The 20680-nt window shown below is 40.1% G+C and overlaps 2 protein-coding genes across 2 annotated transcripts; both read right to left on the reverse strand.

The window, feature by feature from the left end:
* Positions 1 to 511: 511 nt before the first annotated feature.
* Positions 512 to 9231, reverse strand: hs2st1b (heparan sulfate 2-O-sulfotransferase 1b). The gene is made up of 7 exons (XM_026346290.1): positions 8681 to 9231; positions 7294 to 7532; positions 4323 to 4408; positions 3786 to 3924; positions 3576 to 3673; positions 2401 to 2558; positions 512 to 2293 (listed from the first exon to the last, which is right to left on the reverse strand). Exons 1-7 carry the CDS (start codon positions 8802 to 8804, stop codon positions 2067 to 2069), a joined length of 1071 nt encoding a protein of 356 aa, XP_026202075.1. The 5' UTR covers positions 8805 to 9231; the 3' UTR covers positions 512 to 2066.
* A 2850-nt stretch (positions 9232 to 12081) lies between these two features.
* LOC113152760 (claudin-18) lies at positions 12082 to 15594 on the reverse strand. Its single transcript, XM_026346189.1, has 5 exons — positions 15375 to 15594; positions 13370 to 13534; positions 13142 to 13280; positions 12932 to 13045; positions 12082 to 12223 (listed from the first exon to the last, which is right to left on the reverse strand). The coding sequence occupies exons 1-5, from the start codon at positions 15592 to 15594 to the stop codon at positions 12082 to 12084; spliced, it is 780 nt and encodes a 259-aa protein (XP_026201974.1).
* Positions 15595 to 20680: the final 5086 nt, after the last annotated feature.

Below are 20680 nucleotides of genomic sequence, written 5' to 3' on the forward strand. Positions count from 1 at the left end.
ACTGCTGGAGCGTGCTCGTTCCCCGCAGACACCCTCCCTCCTTCCCGTCTATTCCCCCATCAGAGAGGAGGCAAGAGTGGGTAATATCGCTGACTTCAGCAGATCATCCCATCCCAGTCTGTTATTTCACGGTTTCAGTGGTTAAGTATTCCCTGTTGAGTAAGATATAGCGAGGCAATTATTCTGTAATTATGGAGCCAAAAGACAAGAAATTGAGTCAAAAGTTACTGAATCACTGTGAGAGACCCCCCAAAATACAAACAATAATAAAAAAAAACAAAAACCAAGTCTGATTGCACACATATGAGCTTCTATTTGCTGTGTGTAACATCATCTTAGAACGCTAATGAGTCCAGATCTGATGGAAAAACATTTAACAAAATATCTGCATCACAAGCTAGAATAGGTCTTCTAACTAGAAGGAAGTCCAGTTGCCATGACGCCACTTCCTGATAACTTCACCTGGACGACTGAGAATCTTCACCGACATGAGCTACAATAGGGGACAGAGCAGAGCTGACATAACTTTATTTAGTAAATCGACAGAGGCCGAGACATTTTCAGAATTTTGTAAACCAAAAAGTTCATCGGTTAATCAAGAAAATAACAGATGAAGTGATAATGCAGAGAATCAAAGACTTCATCAATCATTGACCGTTCTATTCTGAACACAATAATGTAGATGGAGCTCATGGCAGATCGTTAATGTCAGCCTCAGAGTGAGTTTAATAACTGGTGATTGTCTGACTTTAGATCTAGTCCCATCATAAACCATCAAAAATGTGTGTTCATGACTTTTTGTCTTGCTGCTTACAACTGTGTAGAACAGACATTAGCATGCTAACATGCTAATTTGCAAGGTGATCAATAAAAATTCATCATTTGGAGGAATGCAAGAGAAGCAAGTGGACCTAGACTATGATCTACTCTAAGTATGAGCAGCCAGATGTTGCATCTGAAAAGCTCCACATGATCGTCCAGAAGACATTTTTATATTGAGGTAAAGGGAAGTTTAATACCATTCATGCACATGTACTCCCCAAACTCAACTGTAGGAAGCAAGTTGAAAATAGGTGAAGTTGACAATTTAGGTGGGTACCATGGTAACCATTCCTGTTTAGCATCAGCATGTTAACAGAGTTAACTGTGTTAATGTAATATGACATTAGCATTTAGCTCAGTCAAAGGTACATACAACCGAGTTCTTTAAGTCCTGCAGGCCTGCTGTTCATAAGACATGGGGTTACTTTCAAAATCTTTCAGGAGCAGTGTCATCTCTATTAGTAGATGAAAAGAAGAGCCAAAACATTTGCAATGATGTATTTATGTTTGGGTCATTAATGTGTTGAGTGTAAAAGAGAACACAAACAGGAAATGCAGTTTGTAAAAACACAACAAAATAAGAGGAAACCTGACTGTGGGATCTCTGGAAAATAAAAACTAAACCATTTCCTCTACATTGGAATAAAGGCACTATCAGTTCTACCTCTTTCTGCTGCCTGTGCTTAGACATTAATAAATTTTGACCTTTCTCCTGCACCGGCTATTAGTTTTATCACAAATACACATCACAACCTCTGTGATGAAACACTCAAAATGTGTTAAACATGTAAAAATTGAGACCATCTCAGTGGAATTTTAAAAAAAAAAGGATACTGGTGCAATGGTCCAATTGATTTGCTGTTACCCTTTGGTCCAAAAACACGTTTAGTGCGTGTTGATACAAAGTGTACCAATGCAGCCTGGATTTGATCAAATCTCCATTTGTAAACGAGCACTGCTACACCTAAGAATACATACACCACATGACTTGATTTCCTGTTTCAATCTGAGCTTTCCTCACAGTTTGGACTGTTTCACCAGGTCAGCTCCTTTTTCCAACAGCTGCACCAGCAACAAAACTGTTGGGAACATTTCTTGTTGAAATACCACAGTGCAGCGTGAGCTGGCTTTTCTGTGCTCTAACAGGGTCCAGCTTTGAATCCCAGAGACGAGAACAGGAACAGTGAAAGCAGCATTCACCATCAGTGTATCTGACTTCTAACAGAGTCACTGTGCAGACGTGTTCAGTTCACTTTGGGATAGATCTTTTCATAGAAGAAGCTCTGAGCGAGGACATAGAGTTCTCCATCTTTTTCCCTGACAGCGTGGGCACGCACAAACTGAAACTGTTCTAGTGCAAACTCGTAAAACTCGTTTTCCATTTTCCAGATGTTGGACTGCTGCAGCTTGGCTATTGTCTCTTTGCTGGGGGGTTTCTTCTCGGTGGTCTTGCGCAGGTGGGACTTCTTTCCTGGAATAAGACAACAATGTTGCAGTGAGTCTGTCAGTCTGGAACACAGATACTCTACTAAGTGGTGGGGGAGCTAAATGAATGCTGTGAGAGCATGGAGCTTGTACCTGTCCTGTAGAGCTCAGTAGCTCCCTTGAAGAAGCGTGGAAGAGCTGCCTCCAGGATCATGATGAAGTCCTCCAGTTCTTCTGTTACCCCAACTAAGAGATACTCATTCACAAGGTTGTACTTAGCTTGTTCCAGGGCCCATCTACTGCCTGCATTCCTGCACACAAAACAACAAACTTTACCAAGCAACATATATCATAATAATTCTGTTGATAATTGCATCTAACACAGACTTTGATATCCGACTGATGAGACCCTCAATGCAGTTGACTGCACTGTAGCTTTTTAGGCTCACATCAAATAAACAAATGAATAAAATTAAAACTGTTGTAGAGGCGTGTTCATGCTCGCATTGAAGAGGAAAGCAGGCTTGAGATTATGTTGTTTCGTTCTTGATCAAATATGTAATTACATCTGAACACATGACTTTGGCACATCTTATTTTCCAACAGATACTTGCTTCAAAGATTAAAAGTCCTGATACTGACCTAAAAGCTGATGCTTGATTTATTGATTTTAAGAAAAATCTCATTTTTAATGGGAGATTGTTGAACTGATGGTTTTACTGAAGAAGATGTCTCACTCTGTTCACAGTACTGAACTTTGGAGACCCACTCTGCCACACTGAGTCTCAGTAAGTGGTCTTACAGAGTGAAGTGTCTTGCCTCATAAACAATCTTCAATAAAATTCTGTTTCCGCACCAGTTGGCACACAGATGATTTGAATGAGAGTTGAAGTTTCTACTTGTCAAGACACAATCAGGTCATTGAGTCCATGCGGGGTACCTGCAGCGTAACTATGAAAAAAGTTTTCTCCTCATTAATCTAATTAGCTCATTAATTATCAAAGTTTTTATACCAACATGCAACATATAAATTGTAACTGGTTTGCTTTTAGTCTTGAATGATTTCAGGATTTTGTCTCTTCCCTCATTAATATGCTAATTAATGCAGAAAAGTGCTCCAGATGTAATCAGACCATCCACTCCACACGTGGAACCTGTGGTGTATTTCTCGAGTTTCTGGTGTGCGTCTTTCTTGAGTTATCACATTTACAGAGTCACAGATACCAACTTCATAACGTCAACCGTGAACCACCTCGGCGGGACATAATGGACTGTGCCTTCACTCAGACTGTGTTGTGCTTCTATCGAAGCAGGTGCAGCCCACTCACCAGCACTCTGAATGATGGCCACAGAAGAAGGGGATCTGAAGCCAGAGTTTCTCAGGAGCACAGTCAGAGCCCCCTGATGACACACACTCATCAAAGGTCTGAAAGAAACACAAACACTTATTCTAATAAATGAGTGTGCTGACAAACAAAAGGCCCCCCGGGGTCCGTCAATTATTTATTGAGTAGGACTGATGAGCTCTCACTAAAGACCTTTTTGTCCCCTTGTTTCCTTCGCCGTAGGCCAGGTCTGTAGTCATCTCCAAAACGTAGGAAGTAGTAGTATGACACCAGGCGCTCGATGGGGTCTCGCACCACGTTTATGTACATCGGCTTACCCGTCACACCATACCTGGACAAACAGACAAAGGTCGACATATTATCTAAAGGTTTTCATTGCATTAAATTGACACTCGAGGACCAATTTCACCAAGTCCATCGATAGAAATAAAGCTGTGAATTCTCCTTTTCACATCACTATAGAAACTGGCTTTCCATCCTTGAAAAGGTGGCGGCATCAGAGAGGACTGAGGCCGCAAGTTAACAGGATCTCTCTCACTGAAAAACCATTAGGATAATTGCCTGTGATCACTGAAGTGATAGTGTCAGGGGAGATAAGGACAACAATGCTATTAATCAACACTAGATCACACGGTACAAATCAATACATGACCCTCCCTTTATCTGCTCCACTAACTGTTTGTAACTAATCTGGATATTAATGGTATTACAGGAAATAGAGGGCCTTACTTTGAGAAGTCCAGATAAGCTACATGGCCGTGGTAGAAGCCTGGCTTCATCTCTCTCCATGAGGTGACATTCCTGACAAAGCGCACCTGTAGACAAAGATAATGGAAACTAATTATGGAGCAGCAGGGAAACTCTGGCAAATGGAAAAACACAGTAACAACAAAAAACACTGGGACGGAGGCATGAAAGCAGCTCCATCTACAGACAACAAAAGCATTTATATTTCTGCTCAAGACAACTGACTCTTTCATGCTGTAATCAGTCTGTGCAGATTTGACAACATACGTTTCTGTGATAATGCATTGCGCTGGCTTGCAAACAGACTAGTAGTTAATCAGCTGACAGGGTGGGTTTCAGACTCCCTGTGCCAAAAGCAAAGCATGTAGGTTACAAGACCAGGTGCATGCTGATGCTCTAAAAGCTACAGAAAATACATGTTTAGAGTTTGGTTCACTGATTCAACCCGTTTCTCAACACAGTTGGGAGCAGGAACACAGACTTACACATACAATAAGTAAAGTTATGATTCATCAAAACCTACACTGTGTCTGCACAGCCGGCGTAGCAGGAGCAGCACTTTAGCAGAGCAGCCCTAGCAGCTCCAGTGCTCCGTCTGTGCCCACATTGGGGGCATTCAGGAGCAGTTCAGCTTGTACTACACTTGCATTTTAGAAGCACCCAGAAGTAGTTACGTGCATAAATGCAAGAAAACAGACTTAAGATGTGGGCTGCGGGTAGGTGCAAGTGACTGCAAGCTGCTATGAGGCCAGAGCAGACAGCTGGATTTTTAAAATAGAAGCCATAAGATTTGATCCTCTGTAGACGTGTTAACCAGTTCCTGATCCTACTCTTATGGGTCATAACTGAGTTCAATCTGAACACACAAATGTTTTTTAGACTCATTTTGAGGTATACTTTAAGGATAGCATTTTCTCTGTAGTCAGTAATCCACTGTGAAATTAAAGGAAAACTATGATCATTAGAACCCTGGAACTTACCCGATTAATGCTTTTAATGGTATCGTGTGTAATCAAACCTATGCCAATCAGCTGCAACAAACTGCTGACACTTGGATAAAGTAGAAATGTCTTTACTAGAACCATACCTTTAATTGACATTCAGGACTAGCATTTTCATTTAGAAAATATAAATACTTTTTGCTCATTTTAAAACGAGCTGTGTGTGTAGTCTGCATGAAGCCTGAATTACAAATCCTGAGGGAAACAATGTCACATAATGCAGTGTTCAATGCTTTTGGTAAATAGTCCATATGTGAGAGTCATATTGGCCAAAGCCAATTACAGACTCTGAAAATAGTGTAAAACCTCTGTCACAGCACATATTTTAATGCTGTAATTCTTGGATAAAAATGAAGGGGACGTATTTCGACAGCTGGGTGATCACTTTCCCTTACACAGGCCAGTTCACCACCTTCATTTATTACTGTTGTCTTTGACACACGCTGTGCAGTAAAAACACATTAACCAGTTTTGGCTGAGCTAAATGCTATTACTGGATCGAAGGTTGAATGTTCCAGCAGTAAAACGAACTGGGCTGAATCTTTCCTCATGTGTTTATCAGTGTTCGTGAGCTGGAGGGGGCAACTAACTACTCAAGACTCTGACTCAAAGTCAAGACTGAATACAATATACTGCCTGAAATTCAAATTAGGAGGAAACATGCGGCACGTTCTTGCACAAACTGATTTTTTCAACTCAGTGACGACTACTATAACACACTGTGTGCATACTTGAGGTCCAAACCACATTTTGGAAGGCGTTTCCTTCCTTACCAGTGGTATTAAAGGGTCGATAATTACAGATAGGGCTCTATTGTGTTAAACTGGATGCTCTTCTGCACAGTTTATTAAAAGACAATTTATTGTTGTTAAGAAGTTCACAAACTTATTTTTAACTTGATCTGTTAACAGTCATGAACGTGGCCTTTCATTTGCAGTTGTGATGATCAAAGTGCTCAAAAGCCTATCATAAGTGAAGCATCTGTTGTACCAACGAGAGGACCCTCCTTTGGTTTTATGCACAGTATCATCAGTACTGACAGAAATGTGCTCATGTGAGAGGTGGAGTTCATTTTCTGTCTAGCAGCTGTGGTGCATATGGTGTATGCTTTACCGTGCTGCCCCTTCAACCTAATGTTGTTTTGTGTGTGTGTGTGTTTGTGTGTGTGTAAAGAGAGGGCAACATCATATAACACACACACACCTCTTACTGGATGAACCATTTTCCGTTAACAGCATAAATTATGATGGATTATTAGAATGTGTAACCCTAAACTAGATTCATTTCAAATTTACAAACAATATATGTCTAAATGTAAATACGGGACCGTTATTTAATAGAGCTGTAATGCTATGAGCATACATAGGCAACATGCTGGTCAAGGAGCAACATCGGCAACAGTGATCCGTCTGTCTGCACAAAGATGCATTCAGGTGTGCTGAGCACACAGTACAGTAAATGGAGAAATAAAAACACTTCCAGCGTGAAATCCTGCAGACAGCTGAATGAAACATGATACATACACGATACACGGACTGTAAGTACAAGTGAGTCCATCCTTAAAATATTGTCGAAGCACTTTTACAATTGACTGTATAAAGTACATTTTAATGATAACTTCAGTAATTTTCTTAATTTCTTCAACAATTTTATACAGTCCTCAATGAGTTGCCTCTGGTAACAGGTAATGTCTCTCACTCTGGATTAGTTTCTACTTTTGCCCCAAGGTTTTCAGAGTGCTTTGGAGCAGCAACATTAGTAACATCTATCTGTCTGCACAAGAACCTGAACGTTCAATTCATGTTACTAACAGGCTGCAGATCGACAGACATTACATGTGAGTGCAGTCAACTCATTGTTGGTTTCATCGTCTGCACGGGGATTCCTGGAAATACGATTCTATTAGAAGCTGATCAAAGTTGTCCTGTAAATACAACAGTTCATGTTGTTACCTGGTCCTGTAAAGACATGACAGGGTTGTTCTTAGTTGTATTGATGTGTAGGACATGGAAGCGATTCTTCCCACACAGGTCGTAGGCGATGTTCGTGAAGGATGTGCTGGCGGTCTTGGGCACTCTGTTGTAGATAATGACCATGTCATCTTTGTCTGCCAGTGGTGATAATTCCTGCCCAGCATCGTCACTGTGACGCTGCTCTACTTCAGCCACCTCGTATCTGGCAATTTTACGTTCTGGACAGATAAAATTTACCATTAATAACCAGACATAAACACCCTGGAACAGACTGTGGGATAGAGGACATTTTAATTGTTTGCTAGTTTGTGGCAAATGTCTCTAAACTGAATCAGTGTAGAAGTGATGTTAATGAATGAGGACTGACAGGGTTTGTCTGCTCTTCTCTGCTGCCTGGATTTTAATTAGCCTGAAGTTAGTTGCTGCTCATTGCTTTTCTCATTTGACAGCACACACAGCAGGTGTGAGGACACCAACACCACAATGAAGAACGAGACAAAGGTACAACTGCTGTATAAATGAACAAGTCTTTTTAAAATTAATGCCAGAGAGACTTGTTAGCATGCATTAATTAAGGGAAACAAGACAGTCCTTCAAAACACAATAACATCAAAACAAGTAATTAAGCTTTTGATGATAATATTGACAGGAGGCATAATTAAAAGTGTTTTCTCCCACTTCTTTTCTCCACTGAAATGTTAATTAAAGCCAATTAAAGCAACAGCCTTGTGAGTAGCTTTTGGACCAGCTGTGTATTGCTGAGTATAAGGTGCAGTGCAGGCATCCTCGTGCCCAAACAGCCCCCGAGCATCTGACACCATGAGGAGACAGAAAGCTCAGAGGTAGGTGGCCTTGTGTTTGCTGCACTGCATCAGAAAACAGATGAAGGTCTGTCTTCATCTGCCATTTTCTCTAATCCTAAATAATGAATATAAACCAGCTGCCCAGCAGTTTCTACTCACTACCCATACATAATACGATGTCTTCTTGTTGCCCCACTTCCCTCAGAAAAGTATGCATTGATATGGTGAGTGCTACTACACAAGACTTTTAATGCAGCAGCTGTGTGAAGCATTGGACATTTGAATAGCAGCCAATAGCTGGTGCCAGTCCTCATTTCTAGTTTGGACTTTGTACTGATCTGAATATAAAGTCACTCATTGATGCACATCATTTATAGGTGACAGGAAAAACAGATATACTAAGAGCAATTTTAGAAAAGAGTAAGTAGGAGTCACAGATGGAATAGTCTTGATATAAACTTGTACGCATCACTTAATAAAAAGCAGCTTAATGTGTTGATTCCCCAGTTTCTCCACATAACGTTACTTCAAGCCTAATTTTAAACGTCACTCTTTGATCTTACCCAGTTTGGCTCTTGACTCGTCCAGTTTCTGGATCTGGTTCTCTATAAAGAGCACCGCCACCCCAAAAGCCAGAACAGCCAGAAGATGGATCCTGGGCGACGACATGATCCTTAAAACCCCCATCGAAGTGTCAGATGGTTCATACCGCGAATAAAAACAGACAGTGAAGAGTCTGGAGTCGACTTCTTGTGGCACATCCAGGGGCTGCTAGCTTATCTGAAGTAAGTTCATTCACCTAAAGTGAGGTTAGCTGTTTTTTTAGCTGGTTGTTATGTAGCATTAGCTAAACAGAAAAACTACAGGTAGCTAGCCGCTCTGCTAAGTTAAGCTAAGTTAAGCTCATTCTCATGTTGAGACATAAACACACTGTACACTCGGCATTTTTTTTTACCCCGGGGACGACATGAACTGTGCACGGAGCTCCATGTAAACACGACTTGAAACTGGAAGAAGAGAAATAGTCACAACCGAGTCTCCATTTCACAGTTCAGTAAGATTAGAGTAATGTAGAGACAGTAGCTGGAGCAGCAGCTAGGTTAGCATCGCTTCTTTATGTTTACTGGACCACCTGTGCTAAAGGGGCAGGGTGCCACCTGCTGGACTGGAGTGGGTATCGTCATACAAAACGAGAAATACATTAACTGCATACAGTAAATTAAAATAAGAATTAAAAAACAACTATAAACAAAATATGAAACACGTGTTAAAACCCCTCATCACCCCCAGAACGTTTAATCATTTTAATTTCCCTCGATCCTTCACCTGCTCTCAAGTCTTTTAAGCTCCACTGCTGCCCTGCCGCCTTAATCTAATCTCATCTCTCCAACTGTATTTATTAGTATGCAGGACATGTTCGCAGTGTTTCGCTACAGCTTTCCAATTAAACATTGCGTGCACAAACCTCAAAAGATCAAGTTGGTATTAGTAGATTCAGGTTGGAAGCACTGTCTCTGGGGGTCAACAGGAGGAAAACAGAACAGTAACACAAGTAATTGTGCTTCTTTGTATTCCATACAATGCCAGATTATATAATACTACTACTAATAATAAGTATACATAAGTTCTGATAGCATGTATACTGTACATGTAATGGAACAACTGATCAACACATCTGACCAGAAGACCAGGAACAGGAACTGGAACAAACTCTGTCAAACAAGTTCGCTTCTCTAAACTAGGAGGAGAGAAGTGTGCTGAGATAACTCGGTACATTATCAGACAATTGCAAGTTCTCTTCTTATTTTTGTCTGTGTGGCAGACACTGACTGCTTCTACTTCCTAAAAGACTACAAACAATGCAATGTGCAAAATGAGTGAGCTGAATGTGGAAATACCTGTCCCAATCAAATGATCCATTATTAATACTGCACACTATGTACACACTGGTACTTACAGTACATACAGATACCGTGAATGTAGTTGTCTGTTGTTTATTGTAACTGAAATATTTTAACACCACATATTTTCCTACTAAAGGACGACTCATCAGTGACACTTTCAACATTTCTTTATGTACATGATACATACATAGATATGGTCTTAAAACCACATCATTACCTAGTGGACACAAGGGAAAACTTAAGCCAACAAGAACGACGGTGGAACAAAAGATAAAACCGATGCCTCGTAAAATTCATCATTCAGAGGGCACGAATCCACATTAGTTCCTAAACTTCTGCTCTGCAGAGATTGTAGTCTTGGTTTACCTACTCCACACAGCTCCTTCAGATGACAGCATTCATACACATGTACGGTCAAAACGAGACACATAGATCAAGCTTTAAAATAGTCAGACTGGCCTTTTAATGAGAGCACAGTCCCAACAGCATTATGTTGAATCTACTTGTTAGAGTTAGAGTTAACCTTTAAAACAGCAGAACTACATGTTTCATTCGTCCTCAGTTTGTGCTTGTGAGGAGGACTGTTACCAGGCAACATATTTACAATAGAGGCTTGTGTCAAATCTCATTTAACCTGGGACTGATTTTTACTTTTTTAATGCGTACATTGTTTCTGATGAGATTAATGTGGCAAAGCATGGTAGAGCGTGCCCCTGCCTCCTCCCACAGCTGCTCCATTGTTTCACTGGACTTAACTTCAGCGTTTGTGTTGTCTGGGCTGGAACACAGCTTTTGTCAGAGCCTTGTCCATTCTCCATTGTGATGGACCTGGAGATGGGATTGTTCTCGTCTTTTTTAATTTCAACACAAGTCCTTTACAAACACTAGCAGTCATTTATTTCTTAGCCATTAGATGGAGCCAGAGTTCCAAGGATGAAGCTAAATTGGTTGGATGACTGAGTTCCAACTTAAGCAAGTGTCCTTTCTCTCTGAGTGAAGTGGATCTAAAAGTCCGAACCAAACTCAGGTTTACAGATTCTTCACGAGTCTCATTACATGACCCCTACTTGTCCCAAACTTGTGGTGTTTTCGAGTTGAAGAAGCTAATTCTTGATTGTTGCAGCCACCCAAAAACCCAACAGCTCACATTCAAACAGTAACAGCTAGCAGTAATTGTTGGTATTAGATGTTCTATTTTCTGTGATGCGTCACAAAATATCTGATGAACGGATATTTGCAGTAGACAATCTTGTGCAAAAGTGCTGTTTCAAAAGACTCTCTATTAGTGTGGTTACATGTTACTACCCACTCATTACATGAATTAATTGTATTATATATTAATTGTATTATTAATGCAAATGATCTAAAACCCTTTTGTGCCTGTTTCCTGGGAAATTAAAGTACATTCCAGAGCAGCAACTGAAACGGTGCCGCCTTGCTATCAAAAACCAGTCCAGATACACCGGGCACCCAACCAGTAAACAAGTCTTATATCAAAGATGCAGTCTATCTGAGGACAACCTTTTTTCAATCAGGTATCATGAAACAATGAAAAATTGTGTTATTTATCATATGGTGCTGGAGGGCTACAGATAACAGGAGACTGCCAGATAAACTGATGACCACTGCATTTTCTCATGATAACACTAATAGGATAAACAACAACACAATCAGTGTTGTTTCAAATGGATTGATCGTCACTAGTCTGACAGAATATGTACAAATTAAATCAAGTGTATATAGCAAGCTAACGTTTGATGTCACCTTTTTATTTTTAATACTCAAATGGTTGTTAATGTTGTGGTGATAAAATTTGTGTCAGACAAAATAAGTTTTATTATTTGGAAATTTTATTTGGCACTGAAAGAAAAAAATGAACACAAAGCAGCAGCAACAGCATTTGGTATAGAATTATATAATGCCATTGAAAAATGTAAAAAATATATGTTTAGCAGTTCTGTCAAATTAGAGAACAGAGAGGAAGAAAAACACTGGCAAAAAATAAAAGGAGAAAAACTGTAGAATATCCAACAGAAATATCAATAGGAGTAAGAGTAGTTCTACACATAGTCAAATCTCTGACTCGTCTGCCGTCCCTCTGCACTCTGAGCCTTGTAGGAATCGTTGTACGCTGGACGGGGTCCCACCTCAGACTTGTAGATAGTGTGGTGAGAGGCGGCTTTGTAGGCCATTCCATCGTACCTGGAGAATATCAGAAAATAATCAATAACAGACTTAAAGAAAAAGAATGATTAGGAGCCTGGTTTGAAACCTTTATGGCCCTTTTATATACTTCCCCCATGGGGAAATTGTTGTGGTCAAGTAAGTACTTAGCAAAGGGAGCCACAGCTGCCCTGATCCTGACATCCAGACTCACACCAGCTCCAACCTCCTTCTATCTGGACTTTCCACCTCTTGTGGAGATATTCAAGTAGCCAAGAAGAATAGGAAGGAGAATCAGAGGAAAATGAGGACCTTGTGAACTGTCTTGTAAGCAGCCGTGTAAGCATTTGCTACTCGGCATTATATATGCAAAGAAAAAAAGTAAACACACCAAAAGAATTGCATTTCCATTTTGCTGAGTGTGTGCTCTTAAATTTTAAAGGAACCAGGATGTTTCCTGCCACATGGCATAACAACATGTATCCAGAGGCGTTTTATTTTGTTGGTCAGCTTTGTCAGAAGCCAATATTTCAGACATTCAGTGCTTTTATTTTACAGGAGATAACATAGAATCTGTACATGGATTTTGTGTTTTGCACATCGACTGCTTGCTCGACATTTTTGCTGGACCTGCTCTATTTAGCAGACTGCTCTCATCCCTGTTACTTTACTGTACATATGCATATCCTAACAACCCTGTTAACAGTCAAAAGAATTTAGATTGTTTTATTCAGTGATGGACTCTACCTTTGCTTTCTTTCTGGAACCATTCCACGACAGGCCACACACATCATGACGCCTCCAATGACCAATATAGCTCCACCGATCCACCCCACAAAAAGAGCTGGGCCAAAAGTGTACCTGAAAGAACACAGTTAATATGTCAAACCATAAAACCACAATGTTTAAGCAGAAAAGGCATCACGTTTTTTATGTTTGCCCTAATTTTATGATTACCTTGGAGTCAGAGCTCCTGTGAGTCCTCCAACGTTTGCTCCCCCGTACATACTGAATCCACCGCTGGAATACGTAGTGAACTGAAAACTTTGCACGATCAAATTAGCAAAAGCTGACACTCCAGCGATGCCACAGACACCTAAATGCAACACAAAATGGCAGAGTTAGTGTAAAATGCACAAACTGCAACAAACATAAATACACAGTGTGAACAATGCATTTCTGCACCTGCAAGAAGAAACATGATGCCGGCTGTCAGAGTCATCGTTGCTTTGATGTTGTCCTCCATGTTCCCCATTTTCAGGCACTTCAGTGCAAATATGGCGATCAGGCAACTGATGGCTCCAAGAACAATACCAACAATCATCAAGGCTCGGACAGCTTGGAGCAGGGCTGAAAGTCAAAGTTCCACCATTTAGAAAAGTTCTCATGTCGTCCGTTCAACAAATTAAGTAGAGATTGATAGAAAGTATTAAATCAAATACTGAGCTATTTATTCCCCTGTCTAGATCTGTCCGTCTTTCAGGTTAACATTTTGCATTCAAAAGGTTTATAGAGTAAAATACAAGGAATGTATTTAAAATGAACCTCTACATTAATAAAAGGTTGCTTAGACATTAATGCATAAATAGTTCAATAATATTTTAATACAATACTTTTAATCCTATGACTATATGTTCCTGATAACTTGTATGAGCATGTACTGTGTTTTATCGCGTTAGTACTCCATAGTGTTGCTGTTTAAAGTAAAATATCTGAGTACCTTCATCAATGTACTATAAATCACTTTATATCACACTAAGGATAAACATTCCTCTCATAGATCTCCTGCTTTATGAATTCTTAATATGAATGTTTAGGGAAAGCAGAAAAATGGATACTTCTTCATAGACTTCCTGTACTTTTATGCAAATACACTTAGAAAACACATCCATAAACCGTAATACAAAGGCAAGTTAATTGCTTTAACATAGTGTTAAAATGTTTTTAGTTCCTCCTTAAATGAACTACTTGTAAAACTGTCAAAATCTCAAAAGATATTTTTCTGATAAATAATATTAGCTTTACTGATCCAGATATGCTTTACAATAGACTTAGAGAGCTTAATAATCATGGCATTAACATTTAAGTAAAACATAAGAAAAAACAAAACTGCAGAGATATAAAAGCACAGAAATCAAGGCACACTGTGATACAGCATAGTGACCTAAATGCCATCTTTGAATGGCTGCAGATATTGTACCTGTATTACTGCAGCCTTTAAACCTTATATACAATTTGCTCCACACTACATTCAGCTGTTAAGTACAGAGCGTGGAAATGTACTTTACATTGTGTGACACTCTGGTAAAGCTTGTGCTTGCTCAGCTAAGCTTTGGATGTTTCATCAAATTTCCATTTGATTCCAGAGAGACACCATGTTTTCTGCAGTCGACTGCATTTTTATGCAGCGAGGAAGTGGAGAAAATCTGCCCTAAAAACTCTAAATATTCTAAAGTACCCTCCAAGGTCTTTTGGAAAATGTTCTCCTTAATCCAACATGGAGAAATATTCGATAAATCGCTTTTTTTTCCTGTAAATGTAATTCTCTTACCTGGCAGTCCTAGTATGGTAAAATAAGGCCTGCACTGTGTTGTACCGTATGCAGTCCCTACACACGAGTTCCATAGCCCAGAATAGGTGTAAACATTTGTTACTACTGTAAGAGATCGGTCTTGTAAGCTCCACATGTCCATTGCTGTTGCTGCTGATATTAAAAATTGCCCCAACGCGGACAGCATGAATCCTATTAACTGAATCATTGAGGCAGCCATTTTAGATGTCCCGCTCAAACAAAGTCACCACCTCTGTCGTGAAATGGCCGTGTCGGTGCTGCTGCTTATCGTTATGTATGCTTCAACAGGGAACAGCTCTTATCAGATGTTTACCTGAAAATTTCAAGAGTCTTTGTTGCAGTTTCGGAGTTTCCACCCCTTCGTCACAGAGGGTGTGGTTCTGACCTTTCATCATTATTTTCCCCTCATTATAAGGAAACACAGGCTTAAAAATGTTTGATTGTTCCTCTGTCTTAATTAAACTTTTTCCCTCAATAATTAACCAAGAGTTCCAGTATAATACGTAGTTTAATTGGAACATATTGTAGAACGTGAACATGCAGCTGTGTTGGCCTGTTGAGTTTCTGCAAATTGGAATCATGTTGGTTCTGTGTTTCCGTTGACACCTTAAAACATACCTGGAAGTCCAAGAATGGTGAAATAAGGACGGCACTCAGTGAAACCGGAGCTCTGCCGGACACACGACCTCCACAGGCCTGAGTACGAGTAGATGGCCGTCACAGGGTTGTCAAAGAGGTCTTCTGTCGCCCACTGGTCCATACCCGTCGCAGCAACTATTCCCGCCACCCCTATTAAACTCAGGACGAAACCCAACACCTGACAGAGAGTGGCTGCCATGGTCTTTTCTCTGCTGCTGAAGAACAACTCAAAAACTCTGGATTCTAAAGCGACCGCTCCTCAGCGCTGCTGCTGTGTGTTTGAATATGATATCTGCAGGTGTAAAGTCAAAAAGGACTTCACCAATGACCCCGTGTGTTTGCACACAGCCCAGTCGTATAGGCTACAGAAGAAGTTGGGTGGAGCGTATCAGTATCAGTTAAATGTGACTAATTGATAATTGTGGTTGGTGAGGGTTGAACATGATGTGGTTCTCTGACTGATGGTTGTTTACTGTCACTTCAGTTTCTTATGAAATGTTTGTCAGAGACCTAATATGAGAGGAAGTCACCAACATCAAACCATCAAAGTCTGACTTTGCTTCTTTCACATCGTCACCGGAGTTCCCCCATATGATGCCACGTTTTCCCAAATGAATCCAACCATACCTGTTGAGAGCACAGACAGATGAAATCAACACAACTAACCTCCTCATGGTGTGTTTAGGATCACACCACTTAGAAAAAGGATGTGATTGAAAAAAACATTTTTAAGATCACAGAAAAAAATACCTTCTTCCTCAAGCGCCATACTACGTCATTGCTCAGTTCAATACACAGACAGCCTTACTCACTGCAGCCTCACTTGCACTGGTATGAGCAGCGGCCTTGTGAAGTTAGCTACCAAGCAGCAACTGCCAAACATTTTATTAAAATGTAAAACCCTGCTTTTAGGAGACAATTAACTTTTACACGTAGATTGCTGTGAGAAATGTTTAATATGCAACTTTATGTCCTGTGATATGAAATAATAACAATAGAGCTGCTAAAAAACTGCAGTGTGGGAACTGAGACTGAGAGAATTTGAAATGAAATAATCCATTAATAATAGTTGAGTCATTTATTATTGTTTACAATCATAATAGATTTTAGCCCCAGATTCTGTCACGTCTCCTTGTGCTGAAGCTGTTTCATTGCTTCATAATCAGAAGTGTAGCAGTGGGGGCACCAGCCAGATGTTTTGAGGGGGACTACTCCAGCTCTCCGGTTCTGTCCCCATCTGTAACAAAAACTATTAGGACAGAGCACACTACTCAAAATAAAAAAAAGCTCTTTAGTTACACTGTATACAGACAGTAAGTATTTAATAGGATAACATCTTAACAGTGTCTCGACTCTGCTCGGAACTGTGTTAAACAGTTTCATCTCTTTAGAGGCAACATTTACACATCAAATATTGCACAGTGTTTCGGCCAGACTGTGTTCAACGATACTCGATGACACTGTTTTTGGGTGGGTGCTTTGTATCGCAGTGGCACCAGCACCCAGTAAGGCAAAAGTAAATACTGATATGATTGTAGTGAACTGAAACCAATTTGACTGCGGCTGATATGTGGATGGGATCATGTGAGGCAGCGGGGCTGCATCGAAACTGAGCCGGGACTTTGTTCAGTGTGTTAAAACAGTTGTACTGGTGTAAATGTGCCTTTATTACAAATTTGTTATTTCCATTCATTGTTTCAATATAATTAGTTAATGATTTAAGAGTTATATGAAAAGGGAACGTTTAGACAGATTTCACACATTCTGTAAAAACAGATACAATCACACTTTTCCTTTCAGGTCACACATGAAAGTAGTTCAGATGACTCACACGGGTCATCAGATCTGATGTAGAAACAGCAACCCCGCTAAATGCTGCACTAATGATTTTCGCAGTCTGCTGTGCAAATCCGGCAGGCTGAGCCTTAAGCAAACAACTCTTCCAGAATCTGTAGGAGCCTTTGTTGACCTACCATGAGTTGCGCACATAAATATTCATCCAAAGAGACGCTGCTTGACATGAAAGGATTTACCTAGTTACAGTCATTAGACTCGTCTGGTGTTTTTTACCCTGCTGTAAAGAAGAATGCCTGCTGTGAGAAGCATCAAACCAGTGCTGGGTGGTGGTACGGCATGTTTCACCCCTCAACATGTTGCCTCTTGCCAGTGGACCAGTCAATACGACCCAAGTAGTGCAGCCAAATATTGTTCAAACCACAGAACGTTAATCTGGAGAGCAAAGAACTACAGATAAAGAAAAATGTCAGGCCCAAAGTCATAAAAAACAGACTTATGTCAATTAGTTTAGTAAAGAGTTGGAACAGGCGGATAAAGAATATGTTACGTGTTTGTGTCTGAATATCCAAACTCCACTCAATATAACATTTGTAAGAGTTGAGAGGAGGCTGGTAACATTACTGCTACTGAGATAGTGAGCTGTGCTGACATGTTTACTGGTGCCTGTTAATACACTTTTATGTTACATCTGGACATTTGGTTGTCACAGTGAATATATGTTGTAATGTTTTTACAGATATCTACCCCTTGTTTTACATCACACATACTTTTTATATGACAGAAAATAGACTAGTAACTAAAAACACGTTGAAGGAAAAACACACACTTAGGGGACAATCCTTTCAGTGGGGCCCCCATTGCCCCCCTGTGGATCTGTCCCTGCCCTAGAGCTATGCCAGCTAAAAAATATTGATTAGAGCGGTTTTACAGCAACTTCATCTAGCAGAGCATGTAACATAATCTGCTGTCATTTTCTTCACTGACTTTTGAAAGTCAGTGAAAACTCTGGTTTAAGAAAAAAAAAAAAGTTTGGGTGACAGACCTTGAAAGAAAATTTCCACACCAGCTTCTATTTTGAACTCCAGTCAAGAGCTCCATTACTACTCAGGCTACAATAAGAAAACACTAGAAAGAGATGTGGTGAAATGATGAAAGGCTGTCTTGGAAAATTGTAGAAAAATGGCCCATTTACTTTCTTCCACCTTTTGGGAGTCTAAATGGATTTTCATTCAGTAATCAGCGCACTGTAGGCCGGCAGACACTAGAGGGCAGAGTGAGTGCAGAGAACACAGGCTGCGGCACAGCAGGGAGCAAACTTGCTGGGAGTGTGATAAGGAGGCCTTTCACGTAACTGGGCCTGGAGTGAATGTGCTGTTTCTCTGAGGGCATCAGGAACTTCTACAAAATATGAACAGGTCAGGAGGAGGACAATCGGGAATTCAGTACAGATTTCCTTCTGCGAACAAGGGCGCATATGCCAGAAATCAGTATGAAAACAGTGTATAATGTTTGGATGGTGCGAGCCAGAAGGCAGGCTGACTGATCTGGGGGTGGCAAGTGAAATCCCACTTTTACCCACTTCATAGCTCCAAACAATGAATTCTACCTGGACAGCCAGCAGCCAGACAAACACAGCCCCCACAAATCTGTTACATTTGAAGAATGAGAGAAAACTTCAAAAAGCCCTGAGCAATTAACCAATCACAGTCCAACAGGACAGTGTGACAGAGTACACACATCATTGGTCGACAGGCTCACATCCGTTATGCTTTCAGTGGAGCGAGATCTAAATTAGAGAGCCAATTAACTCTGCTAATAGCCCTCTCCTATTTAATCTGGAAGACAATGGGGATTGAAGAAGAAGCTTTTTACAATATCCTCTTTCTGCCACGATTCTGAGGGTCTGCGTTTGCCTCCTTGTTTTCACTTCAATTAGCCCAGTGCTTTCTATGATTAAGTACCTATAATTATTTTTCAATTAAGGCTTTGATCTGCTGTGTACTGTATACAGCTCCTTAGCGTGCCTGGAAGAATGAGGATGAAACAGTAAATTTGTTCCCTTCTGTGTTGTGTTGATGAGGGTGCAAGCCAGATTAAGCTTTGCAGAGCTGCTTGGAGAGCTGCTGCAGCCCCAGAACTTGATCAAACATTGACAAGATTTTCGCTCTTTCCAGCGTCAAACTTTTGTATTTCGTTAGGTTCTGTGACAATGAAAGAGCTACTCGGGAGGTTAATGAAAGACACGAACTTGCCATCATGGCATGCCATCATTATTTCCATTAATCTACTGTATTTTATCGGTTTCTAAGCCGATCGACCGGCATGCCCCCAACCCCTTTCTCCAAAGAAACTGACACAATTTGCCTAACAATAAAGAATTTAGAAATCAACAGTAGTCAACCAGTAGCTGTGTCCCTCCATACTATGGACAAACTCGGGCAGATTTTGTAGTGAAAATCAAAATAATTTAGGACTAAATGAAAACATTTAAACAGCCATGACATTAAATACAGAAGTAATATCAAACCAGATATTTACTGCAATCGATGAATAAAACTCCTGTAATAGAAAAACTATAGCTCTAACTGCGTAGAGTATATAGTAGTACTACATTATTAGCAAAACCTATGATTTACTGACAGTTTAAAATGAGCATACCTTTATTTTTAAAGAATAATTTATTTTTATGCTGTAGGATTTCTTAGGAGATCTTTACCTTATTCAATTTGAATGTCTGGCGGGAGAAGGCATCACATGTTGTGCAGATGGTAAAGCCCTATAACGCAAGTTAGGGCAATCTAAGATTTGTAATATCAGGTCATTCATTTATCATTTAAGTAAAATCTGTTTGATATATAGTATAAAAAGTGCCGTTTTTCCCTCTGTAATATGGTAAAAGTATAAATTAGTATAAGCATCTCTAGAGAGGAATAGACATGAATATAAATTACTGGTGGTTTAGAAGTAGCTTGTTTATCTTTGTAAAATGACTTATTCCATTGTCCTGAAACATCACGATTCACACTAAAAGGTGCCAGTAGACCAAACTAAACAAGCAAAAGTGCATCATCCTCTAATGCACAACAAGGTACTTAATGATACTTATAGGCTATTAGAATTCCTGTGTTTACCCTGCTACCTGACCTGGAAGCTAGATCAAAAGAGTAAAATGACATCCTGAGTTAATTATCTGTAAAGCCGCAGGGATTATAGGAATTCACCATAAAATGCACGGTGGTGCAGAGGTAAAACATGCTTTGTAGAGGGAAGGCCCATGATCTAATACTAACAGTCTCCCAGACAAGGATCTATATTGCAAGTCAATCCAGCATTTGAATAAATCACAGTAGACTGTACTGAAGTAATTAATGGCTGATTACTGATGTTTTATTACAATGGTTTTGAATGCAAGAAAGTTTCTAACAATCAAATGAAAGCAGTATGTGTATGTACCCATTCCACCTTTAAAATCCCATTAAAAGTTTGCA

Source organism: Anabas testudineus, chromosome 4 (genome assembly GCF_900324465.2).
Source record: "Anabas testudineus chromosome 4, fAnaTes1.2, whole genome shotgun sequence".
NCBI classification, from domain to species: Eukaryota; Metazoa; Chordata; class Actinopteri; order Anabantiformes; family Anabantidae; genus Anabas; species Anabas testudineus.